This window comes from Myiozetetes cayanensis, unplaced genomic scaffold (genome assembly GCF_022539395.1).
Source record: "Myiozetetes cayanensis isolate MyiCay16 unplaced genomic scaffold, myiCay2020 scf7, whole genome shotgun sequence".
Taxonomy (NCBI): domain Eukaryota; kingdom Metazoa; phylum Chordata; class Aves; order Passeriformes; family Tyrannidae; genus Myiozetetes; species Myiozetetes cayanensis.
In genome coordinates, this window is record NW_026087964.1 from 50,079,694 (window position 1) to 50,103,158 (window position 23,465).

A 23,465-nucleotide genomic window follows, 5' to 3' on the forward strand; every position below is an offset into this window, starting at 1 on the left:
TAAAAAGCACCATGCTCTTTCTGTTATTCAAAATTTTTCAAAAAATCTCTGCTGAAAAAAAGAAAGGAATGAAGTTCTGCATCTTTCTTTGCTTTTACGCCCATTTTGAAGCATAGAATAATGACACAGGAGCCTCTGTGGTTAGGCAGTTGCCTGGCAGCATCAACAGAAAATAGGAGCTGCTGATATAACTTCCAGCTTTTTTTTTTTAAATTATTAATAATTTTTGACTGATCTTTCTAAATTTGCATTGTCATAACAAGATACTAAAGGAAATTAAAAACACAAGTTTGAAAGTGGAAAATATTTCTCCTGTTCTTTGCTGTCAAGACAACTATATTTTCTACAGGAGATGGGTAAAATGTAACCTCTTTTCCTGATGAACCAAAATTAATAAACCCCATGAAACTATATAATTTAAAGTGCATAAAAAAGATGTGTCTCTCTCTGATGAAAGCAATCAGTCAAAATTGGCAGTTCCCAATGCACTGAAAACATTTTTCAGTAAGAATATTCTTATCAGTTTTGACAGGAATGGATATTCTGAGCAAAAGGGAGATGGGCTCATCCCTGATAAAACTGTGAACAGAAATACTACAGAGCATCAAGGTCCCAAGGGGAATTTCTGTTTGACATCAATTCTTCTCCCCAGGGTTCCCTTCCTCCTCTTCTGCCACCCTTTGTCTCCACACTGCTCCAAATGCAGGAGCAAGCCCCTCTTCACTCCAGAGTGCTGCAGTTACTCAGAGGCTTAAAGGTTTTTTTTGGTTCAAATCCCTCCTGTAGCTCTGTAAATGTCACTGCTAAGAGCCCTCTAACCTGTGTGCTGGAAACTGGATAAACCTGTATCTTTATTTGAGTTGAATTTTAACAAAGACATTTAACCTTATTATTCTAAAATGGAAAATCTGGACACCCATTTGTCTTACAGCCTAAAATAATTTTACTTTTTACAAGAGGTACTGCTATGCTCAAATGGCTAAACCACTGGAGCTCAGCAGACATGTCTAACTGTGCTGCTAACAAGAAATAGGTGGGATAATACGTCTCTATTGCACTATACTTGCCTTGGCTTTGTGGCCATTAGTCTGAAGTTTGAGTTCTATGTCGTTTTATTCATACATCTGGATCCTGTCTCTCCTGTATTCCTGGTGGATATCCTGCTCCACAAGTGAAGAATTCAAGGGGAACGGGTTGCTCATAACACTGACTGTAGTAGCAACAGCTCTGCTGTGCATTTATCAGTGATCAATAGAAGGAGGACTTTAACCTTGGTCTTGCACATTCCTGGGGCAGCATCCATCAAATTCATCTGTGGCTTCTTTACTTTGCACTTGTGAACGATGAAATAATCACTCATTCAGACAAAGAGCCCAGGGTCAGGGCAGGCAACTGGACAGCACAGCATCAGGACTTAGATGTCACTCCCCCCCATCTGAATCAGAGAGTCCAAAACCTGAAAAATTCTCCAGATGGTACATTATTGATTACTTTGAGTCTGTCTGTCTGTCTTTCTGCAGCCTCAGATTTTAAAAGAAAATGTTCCATTCAAAGCAGAGAGGGTATTTCTTTAGGACTTTTAAATTTTTTAAAATTCAGGAATACAATTATGGATGGAGACTTTTTTCATTTTCCATTAGACTTGAATACATATTTAGTTTGACTTTTAAGCTAAATAGAAGTACATTTCAAGTAAAGCACAGTTCTCTATTAACAGTAGTTTTATTGTGATAACATGCAAATCCCCAACACTTTGCAGCCAAATTAAATTTCACTGAAATCTGACAAAAGATTTACAGAAGCTACAAGAAAGTAAAGAATCAGTCACTGTATCTTAATCTATTGCATAGCACTAAATGAAGGAAGGAAATGGTACTCTTCAGCAGGCTTACAGCACAATTTAAGCACTGTGCTGAACTGGAACGACAGGTCTCAGTTCACCAAGGTATTTAATTGCCTCTTCATCTTTAGTACTAAGTAGTTTACTTCATTTCTAGCAGGCTGATTATGTATTTAAAGTTGCTTTAGAAAGAGTATCATGTTAGTACTGTGCCAGGTCCATCTTTTCCATCAACACTAGAGGCAGGGCAGTCTGATACAGCAACGTTTATTTTCAACTCACTAGAAAATACACCATCAATAATGTTTCTGTAAATTGCAAGGATATCTTTCAGTCACATCATAAATTGCTTGTCAGCTTTTAGAAACAGCTACACAGATGATAGCTTAAAGTATCAAGTGCTGATACATATACATCTTGAAAACCACATTTCACAGCTCTACCTTTGATCATGATCACAAAGGGAACAGATGAACCCATCATTTACCTCAAGCAGCTGACCAAGAAGCTAACCAAGAAAGAAATAGTTTATGTGCTCATGGTTATTAAATAGTGTTAATAAGTGTCAGAAGAGCTGTATAACTTCTCTTTTTACCTAATGAAACAAAAGAGAATAAGAGATGAAGGATACAAAAAATAAGTGTTAACTTTATAAGAAGAGTACAGCAACTTCCTGAAGATGAAAATATATACTTGGAATATATGTTGTTCCCTCATGCAAATGTAAGAAAAAAATTATATAGCATATTACAAAGACATGCCACTACCATGATCAACAAGTGTTCTCAGACAAAGTGGAAGTAGCAATTATTTTACCAGAATGACAGCAAAAAAGTGCAAAACAGCTTTCCCAACTCTGAACAAATAGCACAACTGTGGAATGTTGCACATAACCCTTAATAATCTGTGAAATAAAAACCTGTATGCATTGACTCCACAGGGAAAGTCCTGCCATTTGCACTGGCAGAAGTAGAGAGGAGCAATGCATCTGCGAGGTATTAAGGCCAGAGGCCTTCAACCCTCTTCACATGAAATGCTTTGTGCTACAGATGTCCCTCAGATTAAAACAGATAACATTTCCTCCTAAAGACAATCAAATCAAAACGAGCTAGGACTGAACCATACAATCCTAATGGAAAAACGCAGAGGGCTCAAAGTCTCCAGGGTAACCCAGGTGCCCCACTCAGGCTACCTGTTTTTCTGCATGCCCATGGCTTTCTCCTTTCTCCAAGGCGTCACTAGCTGTCCAGAATGCAAAGACAGCCTTGGCATGAACATCCTGGTGCAGAGAGTAATTGATGTGAGAGCCTGCTATGGCATCTTACTCCTCCACTGGGAGGAAACAACCTAAACCATCTTTAGAAGAGAAGAGAAACGTACAGGAGGTGGGTGTATGCTAATAGTGATGTGGAGGCAGAGCAAAATGCACCACATCTTCAAATGTCCACAGGTCATAGTAAAACCAGTGTGGGAGCAGGAATAAAGTCCTCTAAACTTCAAAAGGTTTAGCACAGAGCCTTTGAGGATGAGCCCATTCTGAATTACAAGGAGCACTGAAAGAAACACGAGAACCACTTTATTTCTGCAGTGCTGTTTTCTACACCACTAAGATATAAGACAGTACTTTGAGCTATCATCTCCCTTTTGTTCAGTTGTTTGTTGTACGGTTATTCACAGGAATGGCAGCTTTTATTTCAACAGTATAGATAAAAGTATTGCACTGAAATTTAAATGTCAAAGAATACATACTCAAATGTCAAATACCAACAGACAAATGCCAACACAGAAATGTCAGAAATACACCCGTGTCTCCCACTGAATATAACTACATCTGCACAAATGCAAGCCACAGTATGATGTGTAATAGCAAGAGTTTTTCTTCAGTTCCTTAGGGACCATAATACCACTGGTGTCAATAAAATCAGTATCTGGCAGCAATCTGAATGTATTACTCCAAGTACCTGACTCTGGCAACAAATATAGACTACGCAATCCATGGTCTGCAAGGTGATGGATAATATTTACAGTCATAATGGAGCAAAATTTCTGTCTTGGGCAAAATTTCTATCTCAGGCAAATCCCACTCCTGAATTTGCTAATTTGTCACTAGATGACGGAGCCCTACACAATGAATTTTCACATGAACTCTGCCACTGCTTTCCAGGTATGATCTTAGACCATGAAAGTTGAAGGAAGGGACTTGAAGACAGTTTCTTCTAGATGCATGGCCTAATTTGTCCAAATAAAGCAAACATAAACATGAATTCTTGGTGTATCCTAAACTATTTGCTTTTTTGAATCCTAGGAATACACAAAGTTCACTTATGAATACAAGTGAACTTTATACAAGTATACTTTACAAGTATAAATGACTGTAGAACACAAGAACTCACTTCAAGCAGGATTTGAACTCTTGAGAATCTTGAGTGCAAAGCTCTATTCTCTTTGACCAACTTCAAATCTATTTCCTTACAAAGACAGTGAATGTCTCCTTGTCCTTGAACTATCATAAAGAGCAAACAAGGAAGGTTCAAAAAGCCTGTTTCTACTATCCCATTGTTTTGCACAATTTACATGTGCCCATGGTCATTAACATATTTTTTAAAAGTAAACTGTACCATAGCTTAAATTAGCACTGCAATTGTAAATTATACCATCAGAACAGAGTTAGAAAAGCTAGGAAGTCTTCTTGTACTTCTATATTTCCAAGACCTTTCTGTGAGTCTCTCTTTCTCTTCTATATTTTTAGGAATGGAAGAAAATAATTGAGTGCTTCACTCAGACATTCACCCAGACAGGCCTGAAGTCAAAAAACCCCCAGCCAAAGTCAACCAATAAATAGCTCCCCAATGCATAGCATGGAAAATAAATCAAGACAAAATATGTTGAAACAAGCAGAACTTATAGGTAAGGGAATAAGGAACTTATCCAACATTCTGGTCTCCTAAAGATTTTGTGAAGTACCTCCAAATGTCAAAAGATCCAGTTCTGAGTAGTTTCCAAGCATCTGTCAGGGTCTCTGCTCAAGGTGACATAATTGTAGGCACGTGTGTACATTAGGGTATTGACAAGAGATGAAACAGCAGGAACAGAATAACAATTCCAATGAATAGCAAGGAAGAAATTTCAGTTTTGAGACACTTTAGACTTATTTATCTCTTCCTTCTTTCACAGCACTTACCTGTTACTCCAGAATGTATGCAGACAAATTATGTACTTCATCATATAGTGACACTGACATGTGGAATCAGTTTACAAATATTAAGAAAACTCTACCATTTGCTTTCAGACAGTCACTTCAGGTTCCTCACATATAAAACCCAGTATGATCTGATACACTAAATGAAGACATCTTGGTATTTTTCAGGAAGTCTGTCTTTGAAGGAAAGTTGTTCTTGGAAAATCCTATTAGTCTTTTATTTACCTGTGAAGTACCATATGATTTTTGCCATATCAATGAGAGGTTGTTCAAATTTAAGGATATGCATTGCAAATAGAGACCTGTTTCCATAATTTCTTACACAGGACTTAAATTTACTTTTAGATTGGGAAAACTCAAATACCAAGAAAGTGTAATTTTGCTGGAGATGTATGCCATTCCCTGTAATAATCTGAGTCCGAGCATTTGGACTGTGTCTGGCAGCTGAATACACAACATTATCTTTTTGAGTAAAAGTTAATTCCTGCTAAAACACCATGCACTTATTTAATGAAGAGACCACAGAAATTTTATCTATGCTGCAACAGATTTTCTCTTTCCATACCCATGAGTTTCATTCTTTTAACAGGCGCAGGAGCCACTTTGACCATAAGTATCAGAGACCAATCTGGGTGCTCTAAACACAATTCAATGTAAAATTCACTATATTGGACATGGGTTGCAAGAGTTAAAAAACAACAGTTTTCACGGGTCTTTTGGGATATTCAACCAGCAGTTTAAGACATTACAAATGACATCTTGATCATCACAACCTACCCAAGGCCTCTGAAATAATAAAATAGACAGGTATCTCGAAGTTCAAGGCTTTTCTCCAGTTTCTTTCTCCTTTACTTATACACAACACCATGTTATCTGCCACCAAATGCTTTTCTATTAACACGGAACACAAGAGAGGATTTTAAGAAAAATCAGTAAAAATAATCTCTTGTTTGAATATATGTAACCTCACCTTGCGGATTCCTCTGCCAAGATCTTCTCCATAATTTGTCCCCAAAATTTCAAAATGCACATTGGGATTCCCTCCATTTTCTGCAAACTCCAGTTCTCCCGTCAAACCATTCACTCCACCCTATTGGAAAAAAAAGGAAAATGAAATGAAAACTCACTATTGGGTAATTGTAATAACCTTTCGTTTCTTGAGGGGATTTATGCTCTAACTATGCAGAATACATAGGTAACTACCAGAACAAGGATAGTTTTCCAAAGACCACATTTCCCTAAAAATTCTGAAGTTTAAATTGTTCCTGTATCATTTAAGTTCTTTACAGAAGAATTAAACTCGGCAACGTTAAGCAGATGCAATACAGAAGCAATAGTCTTACTCTTAGAATATTTGCACTCCAATTTCTGTTCTTTGACCCATTAGCATATATTTATTGACACTTCAGCCCCCAAAATAAAAAAAAAAATAAAATTTTGCAAATAATTTTAGTGGAAGCAAAGCTAGACACAGATATATAAAAGAAATTGCACAAAAAATAATTTTTTTGATTTTTGCTTTCTTCCCCCAAATAAAGGATTTCCACATAAGGTCAGGATGAGTTTTAGATACATTTACATGCTTTTTGAGCTCATCATATGTGATTTGCACAAATGATGAAGGGCTTGTCTAGCTGAAGGTAGTGATTTTTCTGTTTTCCTCCACAACTCTTCTCTACTACTGAGAATACATGACATGGGTAACAATGCAACATATTTTCAAGCTTGCTTTAACTTTTTCACATTTTAGCTGGAAGGGGTTAAAATAGTAAAGATGAAACTGTGAATATCTCCTACAAAGAATTAGAACTGAAAGGGCTATACATACCACAGCCCTACTCAAAATATATTCCAGAGTTAATTCAACATGACATACATTTCATCTTAGTATAAGAACTGTGATGACCTGAACTGTAAAGTCAACAGAATCACGTGAAATGCCTGTAATGAAAACATCTACCCATTAAAAATTTCTTCAGTTTACAGATTCAGGGAAAATTAGATGTTTAATCCTCTCCCTCAAAAACTGTGAACAATATTTTAAGTATGTACAAAAAAAATATCTGCCTCTGGTGTAAAAGCATATGAAATTTATAGCTTTTCCCCAAAACATAAGGCAAGAATTTTGAATTGTGATTGATGTTTCACCTAAGAGCTTTATTATTTAAACTGGAAAACCTGCAATATAAGCTACCTAGCTAGGACTTGAGCCTTGCTGAAACATGATTTTAAAAGCTCTATTCTTGTATCTTCAGTTTGAAGAAAATCCAGGAAGGAATACAAAATTTGCATCTCCATTGCAGATTGTTATGAACTAATAAAATGTTTGTCATCCTTTTATAAAAGATTACTATGATTATAACAAACATAATGAAATTGATTATTGAGATAATACCTTTAAAATTTACTAGAGACTATTAGAGACAAGTATTAAAAGGAAATAATACAGAAATATTTCATGAAGTGCCATTTACAGTTAAACCCAAGACAATACTTTGTGTATGTAAATTTTTAATGCTTTTAAAAATATTTTCTATAACATTTACATTTTTGTTACTTAGGAGAACAAAAATAATTTTAAAAGAAAGGACACTCCACCCCATCCTAATTAAGGGTACATCTGTACAGTCTTTTGCAGGAAGAGCCCAGGTCATTTCATCATTGGTGAGAACAAACCAGGTAATTTTGACACATGTTGCTGTGGTTAGCATGACACTCAGATTATTTATTATCTTGAGCAAAATCCTGTAATAACCACACCTTCAAGGTTTTTAGATTGGGTGAGCACACCTCTGTCTGTTTCAGAGTAAAGAAAGAGTGAGCTTTTGTTTACCTGCAAAATCACTTGAATATATTATTTGGTAAATAACTTTTTTCACAAATATAAACGTTTCCAGATAACTTAAATTTGACTTCATCCTACTTAGGAACCAGAAAGAAAAAGCTGCTCCACACACCTTCCTGCTCATATGGTCTTATCTGGCTTTTTGATTAATTAAAGCAGAATTTCACGGAACATGTCATGTCAAAATGCCTGCAAAGCAGCACAGACCTGCAAGGCTTAGGATGCCCAGCTGACCACTCAAAGCCTCCATCTGGCCGACTAGCCCCTCCCTGACAGCATGTATGCACCTGTTCCCAGTCCTGCACCGCTCTGACTCCTTACCAAACACTAACTTTGTTATATTATACTTAATATTTCCTATATTACTTCCTATTTTCCCCCACAGCCTGCAGGTCTTATGTAGGTAAGGTATGAAAATTAATCAAACTGTTTTAGACCCCCTGAGCAGCACCATGATTTCAAGAGAGCCACAAGCAGGACCCGGAAAAAGGAAGGGAAAACTCTGGAACAAAATGATAAAAGAAAGGAAATGTTTACAAAAAAAATTAAAATGTCTTAATGTAGATGCTTTCTACAGAAGAAAATATAGAAAATAGAAATATGAATTATAGGATTTTCAATCTAGAAAATTAAAGTGACTTTATTTTCAAGATTGAGAGTGGTCTCAACAATTTAAGGAACATGAAGATAGAATCATGTCAAAAATGTAAATGATTTTTTGAGATTTGGGACAGCACTTTAAAATTTCAGTCAACTTTTTATTATATTCTATAATCTTTGTTCTTATTTGAGCAAATACGATGAAAAAAATAATTTAAAGAAGCATTTCATCTCAGTAACATTTGAAATAATCAAATCCAGTTGATAAGAAAACACTGGAGTTTTTGGAAATATATGTCCTCTTACATACAGTACAGGCTAACAGACTTACCTAACATATTTTGGAATTTAATCTTTATCCAAAAACATTGTATAAGTTTATTTATCTATATTTTAAATGGCTGAAACTGTTGGGGCAAGATAAAAACTGTAAATTTGTTAGTTTTATTTGTCTGGGATCCAGTGGTAACCATAACAACATCTTTTCTCCTTTATTTATTCTGGCAATTCTATCATTCTTTGAAAAATTCTCACGTAGGAGTGTCTTTGATCAGAGCTTCCTTTCCTAGACTGTACATCTGCAAATCATGTAATAAGAGCTCAGATTACATGGGAATGCTCCTGGTTTGGGAAGGGTAGAGGCAGAAAGACAAAACAGTGAAGAGTAATGCCAACAACAATATTAAATTTATAGAAAATTTCTTGGAGGTCCGGATTTCTCCTGCCTACCTGGGACCTATCTTGTTGGACCTGTAAGCCATGCAATCCTGTTATTGCTCTCTCCTCCTCATTGTCCCACACAGCCTTTTTACAGGGCTTACACAAATCCTGTTTATTGCTTAGGGCTGATAGAGTGGGACAGCCTAGGAAGGTTTTCAGGACACTGCTCCAATTTTTACACATAGCCTTTCACAGTGTGATCTCCTTGAAACACTTGATTTAATGGCATGTGTTTTATCCCTCTGCTAATGCATAGTGGAAGGAGATCACAGAGGAAATGACCATCTGTATGACAGCTACTGCTCCAGTAACTTCTTGATGAGATTTTTCCAAGTGATTTCAGTGCTAATTATGATAATGGGCAAGAGTCAAAGAAATTTTTCATTCCATTTAACTTACAGAAACAATGCTATTTTGGGGAAAATGAACACACATTTGTTATCACCCTTCCCAAACTCCTCTAAGGTTGAGCTGCAACCATGCAATTCCTTGACACATATAAAACTGAACAGTGAAATGTCAGTTGTTAGGACAAAAATGTTTTACTTACATTTCTGATCACTGCTCTGGGCTTTGCAGAGCTGTTATAAAGCTTGGCAATATAGTTAAAGCCTACTTGAGTCCCATCTAGACTGCCAAGATAAACTACAGTTTATATATGCTTAGGCAGTACTGTACTGTAAGTCCCTGAAGAAAGCACTATTTACCTAGCAGTCAGGACCTCACTTGGGAATGTCAGCTTGCCAATCATCAGCTATAAAATATTGTACTTTCTCTCACAGTTTCTGTTAAAACTTCCTTTTTTTTTTTTTTTTTTTTTTTTTTTGACATATGATTATTCTCAGACAGTAGTTACTTTGCATTAAGGATAACAAAAATGTGGCTATAGGCAGGAAAAAATGCTATAAACATTGAACATGAGTTTCACCTTTTAGTCTTGGAGAAATCTGATCTTGAGAATGTTGTTGAGTTTTCAACTCAACACACCATTTTTAGCTGCTAGCACAGACAGTCCAATCAACTACCTGTAGAAAAATTTGGAATCTTTTTTGCAAGTCACCACTGAATGTCACTACATTTCTGAGACCAGAACTAGTTGACAATTCCAACTATGATTCATGGAACACCATAATGTACAGCTCGTTTCCCACAAAGGAATAGGCGAATAAGGCTGTATGTTGCTGCTAGCACTAAAAATTTGCTGTTTGTCAGTGAACTAAACAAATGTGACTGGGAAGAGACCCAATATGTGTGAGAGAAGATATATGCAGAAACTTGATGTCATTTTTCTGAGTTGTTCTTCCATATAATCCTGCTTACATTTATTCTCAGGCTATTCAGGAAGATTAATTTTTTCAACAGTAGAATTATTTTCTAGTGATGTTTATTTCTATGACTGTGAAATAGCTTTACTGAGAAATAACCAAGTGAGCATGTATTTGGGGATAGTTTGTATTATAGAAGTGAATTTAAACCAATTGCTAAAGCTGGCCAAATTCATTAGAAGGATTGTGTTTCCTGATGAATTTAACTATTTATTCTGTTCCAGAATGGATAGAAACAGATATTAGATTTAAATAATTGTAGTGGGCTTAAAATGTTTTCTTTAAGCTTTGTCCAATCAACTGAATTCACACAGAAAAAAACAGGTTTTGGAGTTGTTTGTAGAAATAGTGATGCACGACTCAAATGTTCAACAGCGAAAAGTAACAAATGACAATAAGGAATGATTTAGACAGCTATTCTGCCATTTCAAGAAATGTCTGAAACTCTAATTCCCTCTCATTCCCTACCGTCTTCTACTACGACCATAAAGAAATCAGTTTATTTATTTTTAACAACTGCTGCTACAGGTTGAACATCAGTATCTTTTCTCTTTCTTCTTCAGTGTGTAGCTTTAAAAAGATTTCCCAACCCTTTTCTTATTTCCCCCTCCAGAAATCAAAGAGAGATTTCCCTCTGCAGCTAAAACACTGCCAAATGTTCCTGTTTCTGGATCTTGAAATCCAAAAGACAGATATTTCTTCCATAGAAGCTTCCTCTAGAACTAGTTTTTTCCTGCTTGTTTTTAGTAGCAAAAGCTTCTGCTTTGCTTCTGCCAGGAGAACAACTACTTCAGTTGCTGGTCCTCCCCTAAGGCAGGCAGGCTGGAATCAGACGTCTCTTCCTTAATTCTTCTTTCCTCCGCCACCATAATGGACTACAGTTTGACTCCCAGTGAAACTACACTGAGATGAGTGACAATCTAAGACAAGATGGTGATTTCAGTTCTACAGTACAGATCATCATGAAGGGAGAATTAAGGCTGTGCAGAGGACAGAAGTTCTTTTTCCAGGAAGTATTTAAGAAATTTCAGAATGTATCTTCACCCTGAACCAAATGAGTTTCTTCTTATTATATTCCATTATACACACCTTTGAAACAGTGGTAATTTCAAAATGAAAATGCAGAACTTTTTATTCAGAAATTGGAAACTGTTTCCCATTTTCTTTCAGAATTAAGGAAAACTTAATTAAAGGTATGTTTTTGAGAAAAAAAAAAATTGTATTTCAGTTGGTTTTAGAGGATTCTCCAGGATGACAGGAGCAAAAAGATGTACAAAAAAAAGGCAAGATGGAAAATAGAAGAGAGTTTGGGGGGTTTTTATTTTTCCCTTCATTAGTTTTCAATTTTACTGTTTTTCTGATACCTCGTCAGGCATTACTCAGTGCCAACTTTTTAGTTTCTAAAGTACACAACTGTGATCCTGCAGTTCTACTACATAAGTGCTGTAGTGAAAGAAAAGGTAAAGTAGCCCACAAAACTAAAGGAGGATTCCTACTTTTGTGCAATTCCAGCTCTCAGCTGCAATCTTTAGCTTTTCTCTGCTTACAGATTGAAATGTTACTGACACATACACACACAGAGGAAATTTCTGTATTTCATTTGGATTAAATCTTGACTTTCCATTTTAGCATGTTACTTCTTGAAATTCATCCCCATCAGTACAATGCAGTGTAAGGAGTATTTTGGTTATTCCATTTACACCAGTAAAATAGTTTCTTATCAAAGCCATCTCATTGAAGCAGCAGAGAAACCCAAAATCAACAGGATGCAAGTGTGGTGAGCTGCACATATCAGGAATTTCCTTAGCATTCGATTTATTTTTTAGCAAGTTAACAACAGCTCTGGAATTTCCACTTGCTCCTGCCTACTTGAATGCTTTCATATTTCTCCTGGCCATTTCTTTTCATAATTCAGGGATAATCTTTAACACAATACAGCTCTCCAGTGAAAGATCACAAAGGAATTTGTTTTATTAATCACATCATTTTAGGAGATGAGAATTGGAAAAAGATAAACTGGATACCTAGGAAGATGTGGCAAAGAATGGAATAAACTGTTTGAGATGCAAAGAGACAGTATAGTGCTATGTCTGTATAAGAGAACAGGATCAGTCTCGCATTCACAAACAACTTCACAAAGAAAATAATCATAATACAAAAGAGTCAGCAATTCTTTCCATGGTGCAGTACTCCTCAATTTAGAGATGCTAGCAGGGCTACCAGACTTTGCCTGAAACTCCAGCTCAGATAGTAAATTCTAATTCTAAAGTGGAAGTGGGTATTTTGGCTTTTCCAGCTCAAGCATCATATTTGGATTTGTTTAAGTAGAAATAGCATTTAGCTTATTAATGAAAAAATGTGCAGTAGTATTTACAAAATACAAGCTGAAAAGAGAACCAGCTCTGGCTGAAATACATCAGACTGCCTGATGTGAATTTGAAATTGCTCTGATAGGTTAAGAGCAATAGTTTAGAGCCCTTAAAGCCATATCTTGCCCCTGAATTATGAAACATGTCCTGGATTATTCTTCCAGCCTCATGACTACAAACTGTTAGAATGGAAACTGGGAACAGACACCAATGAAAGCTTTGAACTGTTATTTTGGAGTTAATGCAGATTAAACTGAGACTGGGTAAGACATAAGCAGTGCTCAAAGGAGCCTTACATTTTACCTGCATCATCATAATTTCTGGTTTAGCTTAATACCTAATGCAGAACAGCAACTTCTTGAGACAACATTATATTTTACATTACTTTTATGTCCTTTAGTGAAAGCCACAAATAAAGCATAATTTTTCAATTTTTTTTTTTTTTTTTTTTTTTTTTACTGTCCTGGTTTTTTTTTGTATTTACAATGTTGGCACTGCCAGCACTTTAAATGTAAGTATATATTACCAGGAAGTACGTGCAGACAAAGGAGAAGGTAGTTTTATGAAAGACATCAATAACATAAGGAGAATGAGGTGAATAACTTATAGGGAAGGGTAAACTATGAGCCTGTTTATATTGACTGAATACTGTCCTGGAAGGCTGTGATATTTGTCTGTAAGTATGTGGAGGCTGTAAGCATCATGAAGAAAGGAAATAACCAAGAGAAATTATCTTTAAGGACTGAAGAACAGGAAAAGCATCTTGGGCAATGAGCATGATTAAGGTATGAGATAATAATCACAGGGAAGCAGTGAGAGTTTGACATTAGATAAAGCATTGTAGAGATGGTTACAGGGACGGATCTGCAGTGGTAGGAGATAACCTACATAAGTTAAGGTTTTCCTCACTCTCTTTTCTGTGATTTCACTCTAGTAATGTCCAAAGCAGCACAATAGAACATTGCCCAAGTGTAATTCTGCAATTTTTTCTTTCTTCTTTTACAAAAAGTAAATTTTTTTGCTTTTTTTCCTAACCTGTGACACTTTTTCAACAATGACACTTTTTCATCTGTGACACTTTTTCATCTGTGACACTTTTTCTTATTTGAACATCCTACTGGTTTGGTCATTTTGGTAAACAAACTCATTGAATTTATTTCAATATGATTATTTTTGACACAGAAAAAACCAAACAACCACCAGACAGCCAAAACCAAATAAAGACTATTTTAATTCAGAAACTGAGAAAATATAAAAACTACACTGCTGGTACTGACAAGAGTAATACGCATCTCAGCAGGAAATTCTGCCTAATGTAAGTATTTTAGAAACCAAAGATGAGAAAATGTAGGAAAAAGGTACCTTCTTGATGGTTTCCAACATCGATCGTCCTCCTTGCCAGGGTTTAGAGTTCTTCCTGATGCAGGTGAGGCTGGCCATGCTGTGCCACTTCCTGTCCTCCAGCTTCTTATGAAAGGCATTTGCCAAAAGGAGGACAGTGTCATATATATACAGGTTTGAAATCTGTAAGGAGATGAAAAGGGAAATATTAGCATTTTTATTTGTAGTCTCCTGCCAGCAGCAAGAATTTATCATTTGCTTTGCCTCACCCATAATCCTCTGGTAATTAAACACCTTATTTGGTACTAAGAAGAATTTGCAAGAGTCAAAATGTCATACCTTTAAGCTCTGGTAAAATCTGTATCTAGTATCTGTATCTGTATCTCTGCTGCAAGTGATTTGCAGCAACCAGCTACACACACAAGAAGCACAGGCAGCCCAATCACTGGCACAGCTCCACTTGCCAGATTTAAAGCCCTACTCAGGAATGTAAACAGACTTTCTTTTATTTTTAACCAGTTGCTTACAGATTTCAATTTTTCAGCCACCAGATACTTGGACGCCCTTAAATTATCTTCAAGGCTGTTCTGTTCTTTGGAAAAGCAGAAACGCTGAAAATTTAAAATAAATAATTTCACTGTGTTTTTTGCTCCTGATTTTTATAGTCAATTGGGATTAAGTCAATTTCTGGCATGAAATACAACTCAGTGAAATCTTTATCAGTGTGCAGAGTGCAACTGCATGTAGATTCTGCAATTTGTAGTGTTTCCTGTTGAAGTATTTGGCACTGGTTGCTAATTCCTCACAGGATAAAACTTGTAAATGCATATGTGTTTCAGTGTGAGCATAGTTACTTTCATACAGTGCAAGGAAGTTCCAGTTTGGGATCAAAGACAGAACAGTTGAACTCAAGAAAAGATATCACTTGTGTGCCAGTTCCACTCACCCATGTACTATTTCTATATACGTACTTTTAAATGCCCACAGTACAAAGTCAGATGTGAAAGATGCAATTAAATGTAAAAGAACAGAAGCTCAGAATTCATGAACACTTCTGAAACAAGTAATTTACAATATACCTTTATATCAGTCTTTTCTGTCCTCAAATGGCAGGAACATTTAAGTTACTGACAGTATTCATAAAAAAAAAAAAATCCCTCAGTTGTCCTGAAAGGAGGTTCTCTTGAAGAAAAATTATGCTCAGAAATGAAAAGGACCTTTGGGAATATTATTTTTAGATAATCTATTGGTCATTTTAAGTTATTCAGGGAAACTACGTTTCCTCAGCTGCCTGATAATGGGGTCTGTAGAGCATCCCTAGTGCCTGACAACAAATTACCCAGTGGTAATTTGCTAACTGAGGCAAGGCTGCTGCGTTTTTTTCTCCATCAGTCACAGACAAGCCAAAAAAAACATTTCCTTAGATTTGTGGAATATGTTGACTCCTCTCTGTAAAGTTTTTTACACAGATACAGATGGTGTGTTCAAAATCTTTTAGCAGAAGGAAGCTTACAATAGAAAGTACATCAGCTTTGTGGAGAATGCCCCTATTCTGCTGCTTAAATATATCCACAGACTGGGAAAGTCCCACCACTGTTGGGAGGGGCTATATGGCAAGCAAGCACAATAATGCTGAACATGTGAGACACTGATTGGCAAATCCAAACATCACCTTAAAAAAGAAGGGACCCCCACCACACACACACCTCTCTTCCTACCTAATTACTCTTTTCCATATAACCTACTTGTATGTTTTTATTTTCATTTCTAAATTCCATCTTTATGCTGGCTTTGCTTATGTCATCCACAACCTGCTGTATACTGTTCCCAGGAGGGTTATGTGACAGATTCCTTCCCTGACAAGCATCCAGAAAAGAAGTTTTTCTCCTTACCTGGTCAGAATTACTTAAGACTTTTTGCCTTCCACATTTTGTCAAAGGAGATCTAATTGTCTGCTGCTTTCCCTTCTGATAAACTCCCAGAATCCTCTATTACCTTTACAGCTCTACATTGTTAGTACCACAGGTACACAGAACCTCTGATCCTTATTGCCCTTTTTCTTTAAATGATCATGATCCTTCACTCCATCTTTCTGGAAGACACTTCTTTATTCTTACTTGTGCTTCTCCAGTGACTCCAGTGCCTATGAACATTTATATTTCAGTATTCACCCAGGAACAAATTTACTTTGCATCTGCAGATGCATAGGCCAGGCATCACTGTGCATGACAGTACTGAGGATCTGGGTTCAGATTAATCAAACACTTTTAAAACAACTTGGATGATTTGCCTGTGTATTGTAAACCTACAAAGAATTCAAAATATTTCAGCTAAAACTGTATTTCCCCAATGAAGTCAGCACTATAGGAACATTTGCTGGAATGGGGAGGGAAGGAATTATCACTGTGTGGTGAGGCAAGGTTTTTTTTTATATAAGCCTTTGCCAAAGGGAAAAAAAAAAACCATCCCCACACCACCTCTGGAGAGAGAGGCAATAAGGTCACTAATGAGACTAAATTGGTACATGAAGGGCTTCAGATGCCAAGTCATCATTTCCCAACAAACTGACATTGTTTTCAAGGTAGCTTCTGTAATTTACTGTCATGGGAATAGAAGACAATTGTCACACTTCATGAGGAAGGATGCACTCACTAATCTAAGAGTAATATAGCTGGGCCTTCATCAAGTATTAAGAGGACTCAGGAGGACAGAGTTCAGCAATTATTAAGCATTGTTATTCCTTCACTAATAGTTCAGCTTAACATTCACAGCAATCAATCACTGATAATGCAATGATAAAGGCACTACAATTAATTCCTGTTTCTCAAAATCACTCTTCCCTGTCACTACCAGAAGTATGCTTCATTAGTAGCTGTCCAGATGAACAGAGCAGGATTGTAATTTAAAGTCACTTTACACCTTTATTAATTTCCCATGTAAATTTACTGGGCCTTTAATGCATTGCCTTGTATCCTCTACTGATCCTTTATTTATTCCAAGTCTCTTGGATGAGAGGGGGGACACTTGCATTACCAAGTAGTATTTAACTGAATACCCTTCTGTTGATGTAATTCAAAATTCAGATGTGATTTCTTATTCCAGAGCACAGAGGAAAGGTATTCAGCAATCAGATTAGGGATGAGTGATTAACCTAGATTTACAGGGGTCATTTTATGCATAGCTATGATATTGCACATAGCTTTTAGACAGAAAAAGTTATGGTACTAAATACTTCTGTGAATCCAGTTTTTAACTTCCTGCCTTCGAAACAATAAAAATTTTTAGTTGTTTTAACTGGAAAAATTCCAGAGAGACAATGAGGCATCTTCACCAAAATAATTTTTAGTGTTTTAATAAAGATGCTGAAAAAAATTAATTATTCCACAGACTTTAGGGGAAGTAATTCGGAAAAAAATAAAAAATCCACCCTTACAATTTCCAGAGAATGTTTCTGATTAGTCACACTTCAATGTCATAAAAAAAAAGAGCATTAGTAATTTCAATTTATAAACTGTTCCAACTTCCCACTGGATTAGAAACTAATTTATAATATTGTTGGGTAGAACAAAGAAGCAGTAAACAAACCCCACAGCTACTCAAAGGTTTGTGCATCATATGAAGACACAGGGGAAACTGTGTCAGAGTTTTCCTTCCTTTCAGTTTCTAATGTTGTCTCACTCAGCTAATAATGAAGTACAGCCATCTCAGGAAAAGGATGAAAAAAGCAAGTCAACTGCTTTTCGTGAACAGTTAAGCCAATAAAGCTGTTGTCACTCCTTTGAACCAAAATGTTATGAAAGCTTTCAATAGAAATATTATAGCTCTCCAAGTTATACGTTGATCATGATGCACAGGTTAAGGCATGGGATCAAATCTAACACATTAAATGGAATTTACCAATTTGTTGAGAATAAACTTTGATTTCTTGAACTTATCTTTCCTTAAGTCAGTCAACTGCTAAAGTGAAAATGAAAATGAAGAGAAAGATAAATCAAAATATGAATTGTCCCATCAAAACATGATTTTTGTTTTATGCCTTGCTGTAGCTAGTAACTTGTTCATGAAAACTGCTCTTTGTAGTCTCTAGTGCCTGCATGTAATCACACCCTCAGCTTTAACACACTGTCTGTAGATTTACCCAAGTTCCCCTAGGACCATGCTGCCATAACAGAATAGCACAGCCTAAAGGATTTTTGCACTTCCTAAATAGTCTCTAGAGATATCCAGTGCATCTATGGACCTTACACAGACCTGTTTATTTTAAGAACTCTACTAGGAACACTGTTCAGTGTGCTGCAGCCAAAGTTTTTTATGTCATCAATTATTGTTTAGTGGCTGTTTTTTCCACAATTAGTGAAACAAAGGCTCTTACAGCTAATTCGGAACAGGGCAAGACTTCTCCTTTTCCACTTACACATTTTCATTCTAAGCAAGACTCTTCAAAACCTCCCTATTTTTTTCCCATTGTTTTCTTTCACTCTTCCTCCACTGCTAAAAACAATAATATGCAGTGATCTTTCCATAGCTACAAAAGTGAACACAGAAAAAAAAAAAAAAAGTAAAATCAACACGGTAAGCCAATTTCACACTCTTGATTTGCCATAGCATTGTCATGATGAAGCCTAATGACAGAGACAGAGGAATTTTTCTTGGAAAAACTATGTGAAGTCAGGAGGACAGTGACCATGATCCTGTTGCTGAATTCATGTGGTAATTAACTGCTACAATTGTGGTACAATTAATTGTAATTTGTGATTAACAAACCTGAAAATAAGGCCTCTTTGGAACTTAGATTTAGATATATATACACTAAGACACTTGAAAAAGATGATGTGGGCGATCCCCAGGAAGACTTTCGTATTGACAACATACTTAAGGCTTAGAGAAGCACAGCAGCTCAGGAGACATTGACTACAGGGAGGAAATTCTTCTTGTTGAGATGACAAGAAACAAAATTTAGCAGGCCAACGAAATGAATATCCCACTACCTGGAGATCAGGTTGCTTTTTTGGATGTTTATTACTGTGGAGCAGGAAAGTTGTTGTTCTCCATCGGCCACATTCACTCACCCTAACCCAAGTATTTCCTTGTCATGCCATAAGCCATTAAGCTACATGTCAGAGAGGACATGAAAAATAACATTAAGTTACACTAAGGCCCTGGGGAAAAACTTAGAACTTATCTAGAAAGACAGTTCCCAGGTGGGGATAGACTAGTATATGAACTACCTCCATGCTTTGGGAGAAAGGGTCCTTCGGATCACACAGTGATGAAGATATTCTGTGGTTGCCACGGAAACAGCGCTGACTTATGTTTTGGGGAACTGGAAATGTCTGTCGAATAATTGTTAACCTTCCAATTGACCTTCTCACCAGCTCCTGCACATCCACATCATTTATTTCCTGAAAGATAAGGCAAGGGAGAGAATATGCATGAGAGTTAAAATTCAGTGACCACCAGATAAGAAACAAAAAAATCAACTGAGTGAACCAAGAGGCCTGTGATTGATACACAGCTATTGTCAAGCTCTGCCACAGTCTGAAAAACAACGTGTGCATGCTCATTAAAACAAGTGACATACCACTCTTAGCTGCAAAAGTTTAAAGTGTACTGTGCCCAAACCTCACCAAATATTTGTAGATATAATTGAGCCTAGTTGTTTCACTTGGGATTTTCTCTGCCTCTCCTTTTACCTCTTCTGATCTTTTATTTAAAAAGTGTTTCACAGCATCCTTGACAGATAATGTGTAAATCAGTAGGAAGTCATACCATGATGTATTTCTGAGTGTAGCATTACTTAGGAGCTGTGAAGGTAGAGACAATTTTTCAGGCCTTAAGTGTTCATTTCCTAGAAACAGAATATCAAGAACCTATAAACAATGTGCAAGTATAACAAACATCATTTAACAAAAGGGCAAAGAAAATGCATAAGATCATTCTGGATGTGAATGTGCTTGTTTATAGCAAGACCTAATTTGAAAACAAAATTTTATTCCATAGGGTACCTATTAAGGCTTACAACAGAACACTCAGCTCTACAGACACACACTTTAAAGAAAAAATAAATAAGTAAATACATCATTATATGAAATATTAAGCTTAAAATATTAACTCTAAGACAGGTTAGGGAAATCAGAAAAACAGTTCTTTACATAGCATAAATTCCCGCAGCTTGGGAACATGTTTTTTTAATACCACTGAATGATGAGTCCCTCAGGGAATGTGGAGTAAGAGGAGCATGGGCTCACAAGCAACAGTAACTGACTCCAGCCTTCACATGAGAACTTGAACTTTAGTTAAATATATTTTTTTTCCCCTGAGGACTTAAATAGAATCAGCTGGTTGCTTTCAAATTAATTCTTTGTTTATATTTTTCTGTAAAATAGTAGAAATAATCTAAAATTTGTTCAGTCTTTTTAACCAGAATCTTTTTTTTTTTTTTCAACATGATGAAGTATTTATTCATAATCTGTCTTAATTACAAAGGCTGATGCCCCAAACTATCTAGACATTTAGAATTGTGGATATGCCCCCAGGAAGGGAGATGCTCGAGGAGCTCCTATTCACAGCCTGAATTTGACATCCCCTTTCATAAAGCCACAGTTATTTTTGATTCGCATTTGTGTATTTATAGCTTTTCATTTTTCAAAGGATACAGCAGATCTGTTTTGTTATACCTGTTTCATGTAAAGAAATGCCATAATCTTTTTCTTTCTTTAGATTTCTGATCTGTAATCATATTCAAGAACTTAGGAGAAACCAGGAGACAGACTTGATCTCAAATTATGAAATCTTTCTAGTGAAAACAAAGCCAAGCTTCTTGAAAAAGCAGCACTCTGTGACAAGAGAGACAAGAGCTGTCTATGTTAAGACAACTATGCCAGTTATTTTGGATTTTTTTTGCAGTTTCAGTATAATACCCTGCTGTTATTTTGAAGCAACTTCTTTGGACATCCTGATATTTGTTTATTTCCTTGAAATATTGGAAGAAAAACATGTGTGATGTAAATTTTAACTTCTACTCTCTTGACTACCATAAAAGTATTTTATTCGACTTCACAGATTATCATAGTTTCTGAATTCATTCCTTATTAGTGTTCTTTATGAAATATAGATTTTTCTGCAAAGAGAAATAACACATAGCATCAGCTGTTTCCAGTGTAATATCTTGCATTGCTGGTCGATTAATTCTTAATGTACCACAGATAATGGTTTATCTCAGCTTAAGATGCCGTCTTTTCATTTAGCCTGTATCATTTCACTAGCTGCAAGGTGAAAAAAAAATATAATGCTGTTTTAGCAAAATACATATCATGTTTTTTAAAATATTTTCAATACAATCATAAAGGAGAGCTCAAGTAACTTCTTATCTTGATTTTAAATTATATCCTTTCTCAGAGGATTTAAAAAGAAGTTTTTCTAGTTTCATTCTACACCATGCCTACACTGTAAAACCAAGACTATTAGACTTGTTCTAATAATGTAAAAACAGATACCCGCACGGCCACATTATATTGCCAAATATTACTTCAAAAGAGATTTTGACTTTCAGTTCCTCAAAAATTTATCTCTTCTGCCTTAAAACTACATTTATGTTTTCTGTAGTCAGCATCTTTGGTGCATTTTAAATAGAGTGTTCTCATTTTAACCTTTAAGTTACTACCTAACATTTTTATACATCACCTGGGAAATAACAACAGAATTCAAACACCAAAGATATTTTTGTAGGGTTGCCAAGAAGGTATATACATCTACAGATTAATTCCAGCTATTATTTTAAATGCTGTGAATTCCACTGATTGTATCATAAATTCAGATTTTAGGTTAACAACAAAGCAATGCCATGCAAACCCTAATTCATCATTAGTCATTTGCTATGTATTTCTTTGTAATTTTTTAAATACTTGGCATTGACTGAGTGACAAGCTCTTTATATAATGACTCTCCAATATCATCTCTCATTCTTGAATTTTGGATCTGACTTAAGAAAACTATATAAAGCAACTATTGTATGAGAGGAAACAATTTTCATTTGCACTTCAAAGGAGGATACACTGTAATGATATAAGGATGGCAGATGATCTGTTACACAAGCATCAAATGTCAAAAGAAAATTAGAAAGTTGGCCAAGTTGAACTGAGTTGGCACCTGTATAAATTTAGGCTAGGTTATGTGGGGTTGTTTTTTCCTTTACATCAGAAGTTCAGTATATAGAGTTCCAAGCCTTTCTTTTATTGGTCTGAACTTGGAATAAAGGGGAGACTGTCCTATCACAAATGCAACAAGGATAAAATTAGATGTACGTTTCATTTGAGTAGGAAAATAAATAAGGAAATAAATGGTGTTTTAAAATAATAACTCTTTAGAGATGAATTAGGAAGAGGGAACTGAAGAGGATTATCTTGATATATAAAGCAGGGACTCCAGTGGGAAGCAAGACTGGACACCTAATATATATTGCCATTCAGATTTGTCCCATTATTTTAAGATAAATAGCCCAGGCAGAGACTTACTGTTCACCATAGGGCAATTGTACCACTAGTAAGAGACATGAAGGGAAATAATTCATTTACATGCTCCTGTAACAAGCACAAAAGAAAGGCAGCAATACCATTTCTTACGGAAACATTTTAATTTTGGGCCAAGAGGATGATTCCAGTATTTATAATATAGTGGACCTGCCCTGTTGTATGCCAGGACTTCATCACATAAAATCACGACACTCAGAGAGGAGAGTGCTTGTTTCTCCTCTAAAAGCCAGCAGCAGTGAGTAGAGGGCAGAGTAGGAAAGGGCAGCCACTGCACAGCCCCTTGGGGCCTTGGGGCTGCCACTGCCCATGCCAGAGCACATTTGCACTGTGCCCTTCCTGAATTTTTCAGCACTTTCCAAAGAGGAGGAGTTGAGGGAAAGGCATAACTAGATGAAGCTCCAAGACAAGTAAAGGAAGATCTTGAACTGCATGATCACTTGCTCCATTATATCTCCCTTAGGTTTCTTGCCTCTGGGAAGGAGGGTGAATAAAACCTGATAGGACAAGGAGAAATCAATTTTTAGATTTCACAGAGACAAAAACCAATTTTGGAGAAAGCAGGGTTCAGTCTGTCTGTCCATTAGCTCTCACTAATGCCAAGAGCTGGCAGCTTGGTTGCCCACCTGTTCCAAAAAGGGTGTTTGTTGTCACTGGAAGAACTGACCCATTGCAAAAGGGTTCAAATGAAGCTCTAG

At 36.2% G+C, this 23,465-nt stretch overlaps 1 protein-coding gene across 2 annotated transcripts in view; it reads right to left on the minus strand.

Moving 5' to 3' along the window:
* Window positions 1–23,465, minus strand: part of GRID2 (glutamate ionotropic receptor delta type subunit 2) — a 699,409-nt gene that overhangs the window by 206,393 nt on the left and 469,551 nt on the right. For both annotated transcript variants that reach the window (XM_050338709.1, XM_050338708.1), the window contains exons 6-8: window positions 19,468–19,641; window positions 14,261–14,422; window positions 6,010–6,129 (exon numbers count right to left, since the gene is read on the minus strand). In XM_050338709.1, coding sequence (XP_050194666.1) covers window positions 6,010–6,129; window positions 14,261–14,422; window positions 19,468–19,641 — 456 coding nt within the window. The remainder of the gene's footprint in view (window positions 1–6,009; window positions 6,130–14,260; window positions 14,423–19,467; window positions 19,642–23,465) is intronic.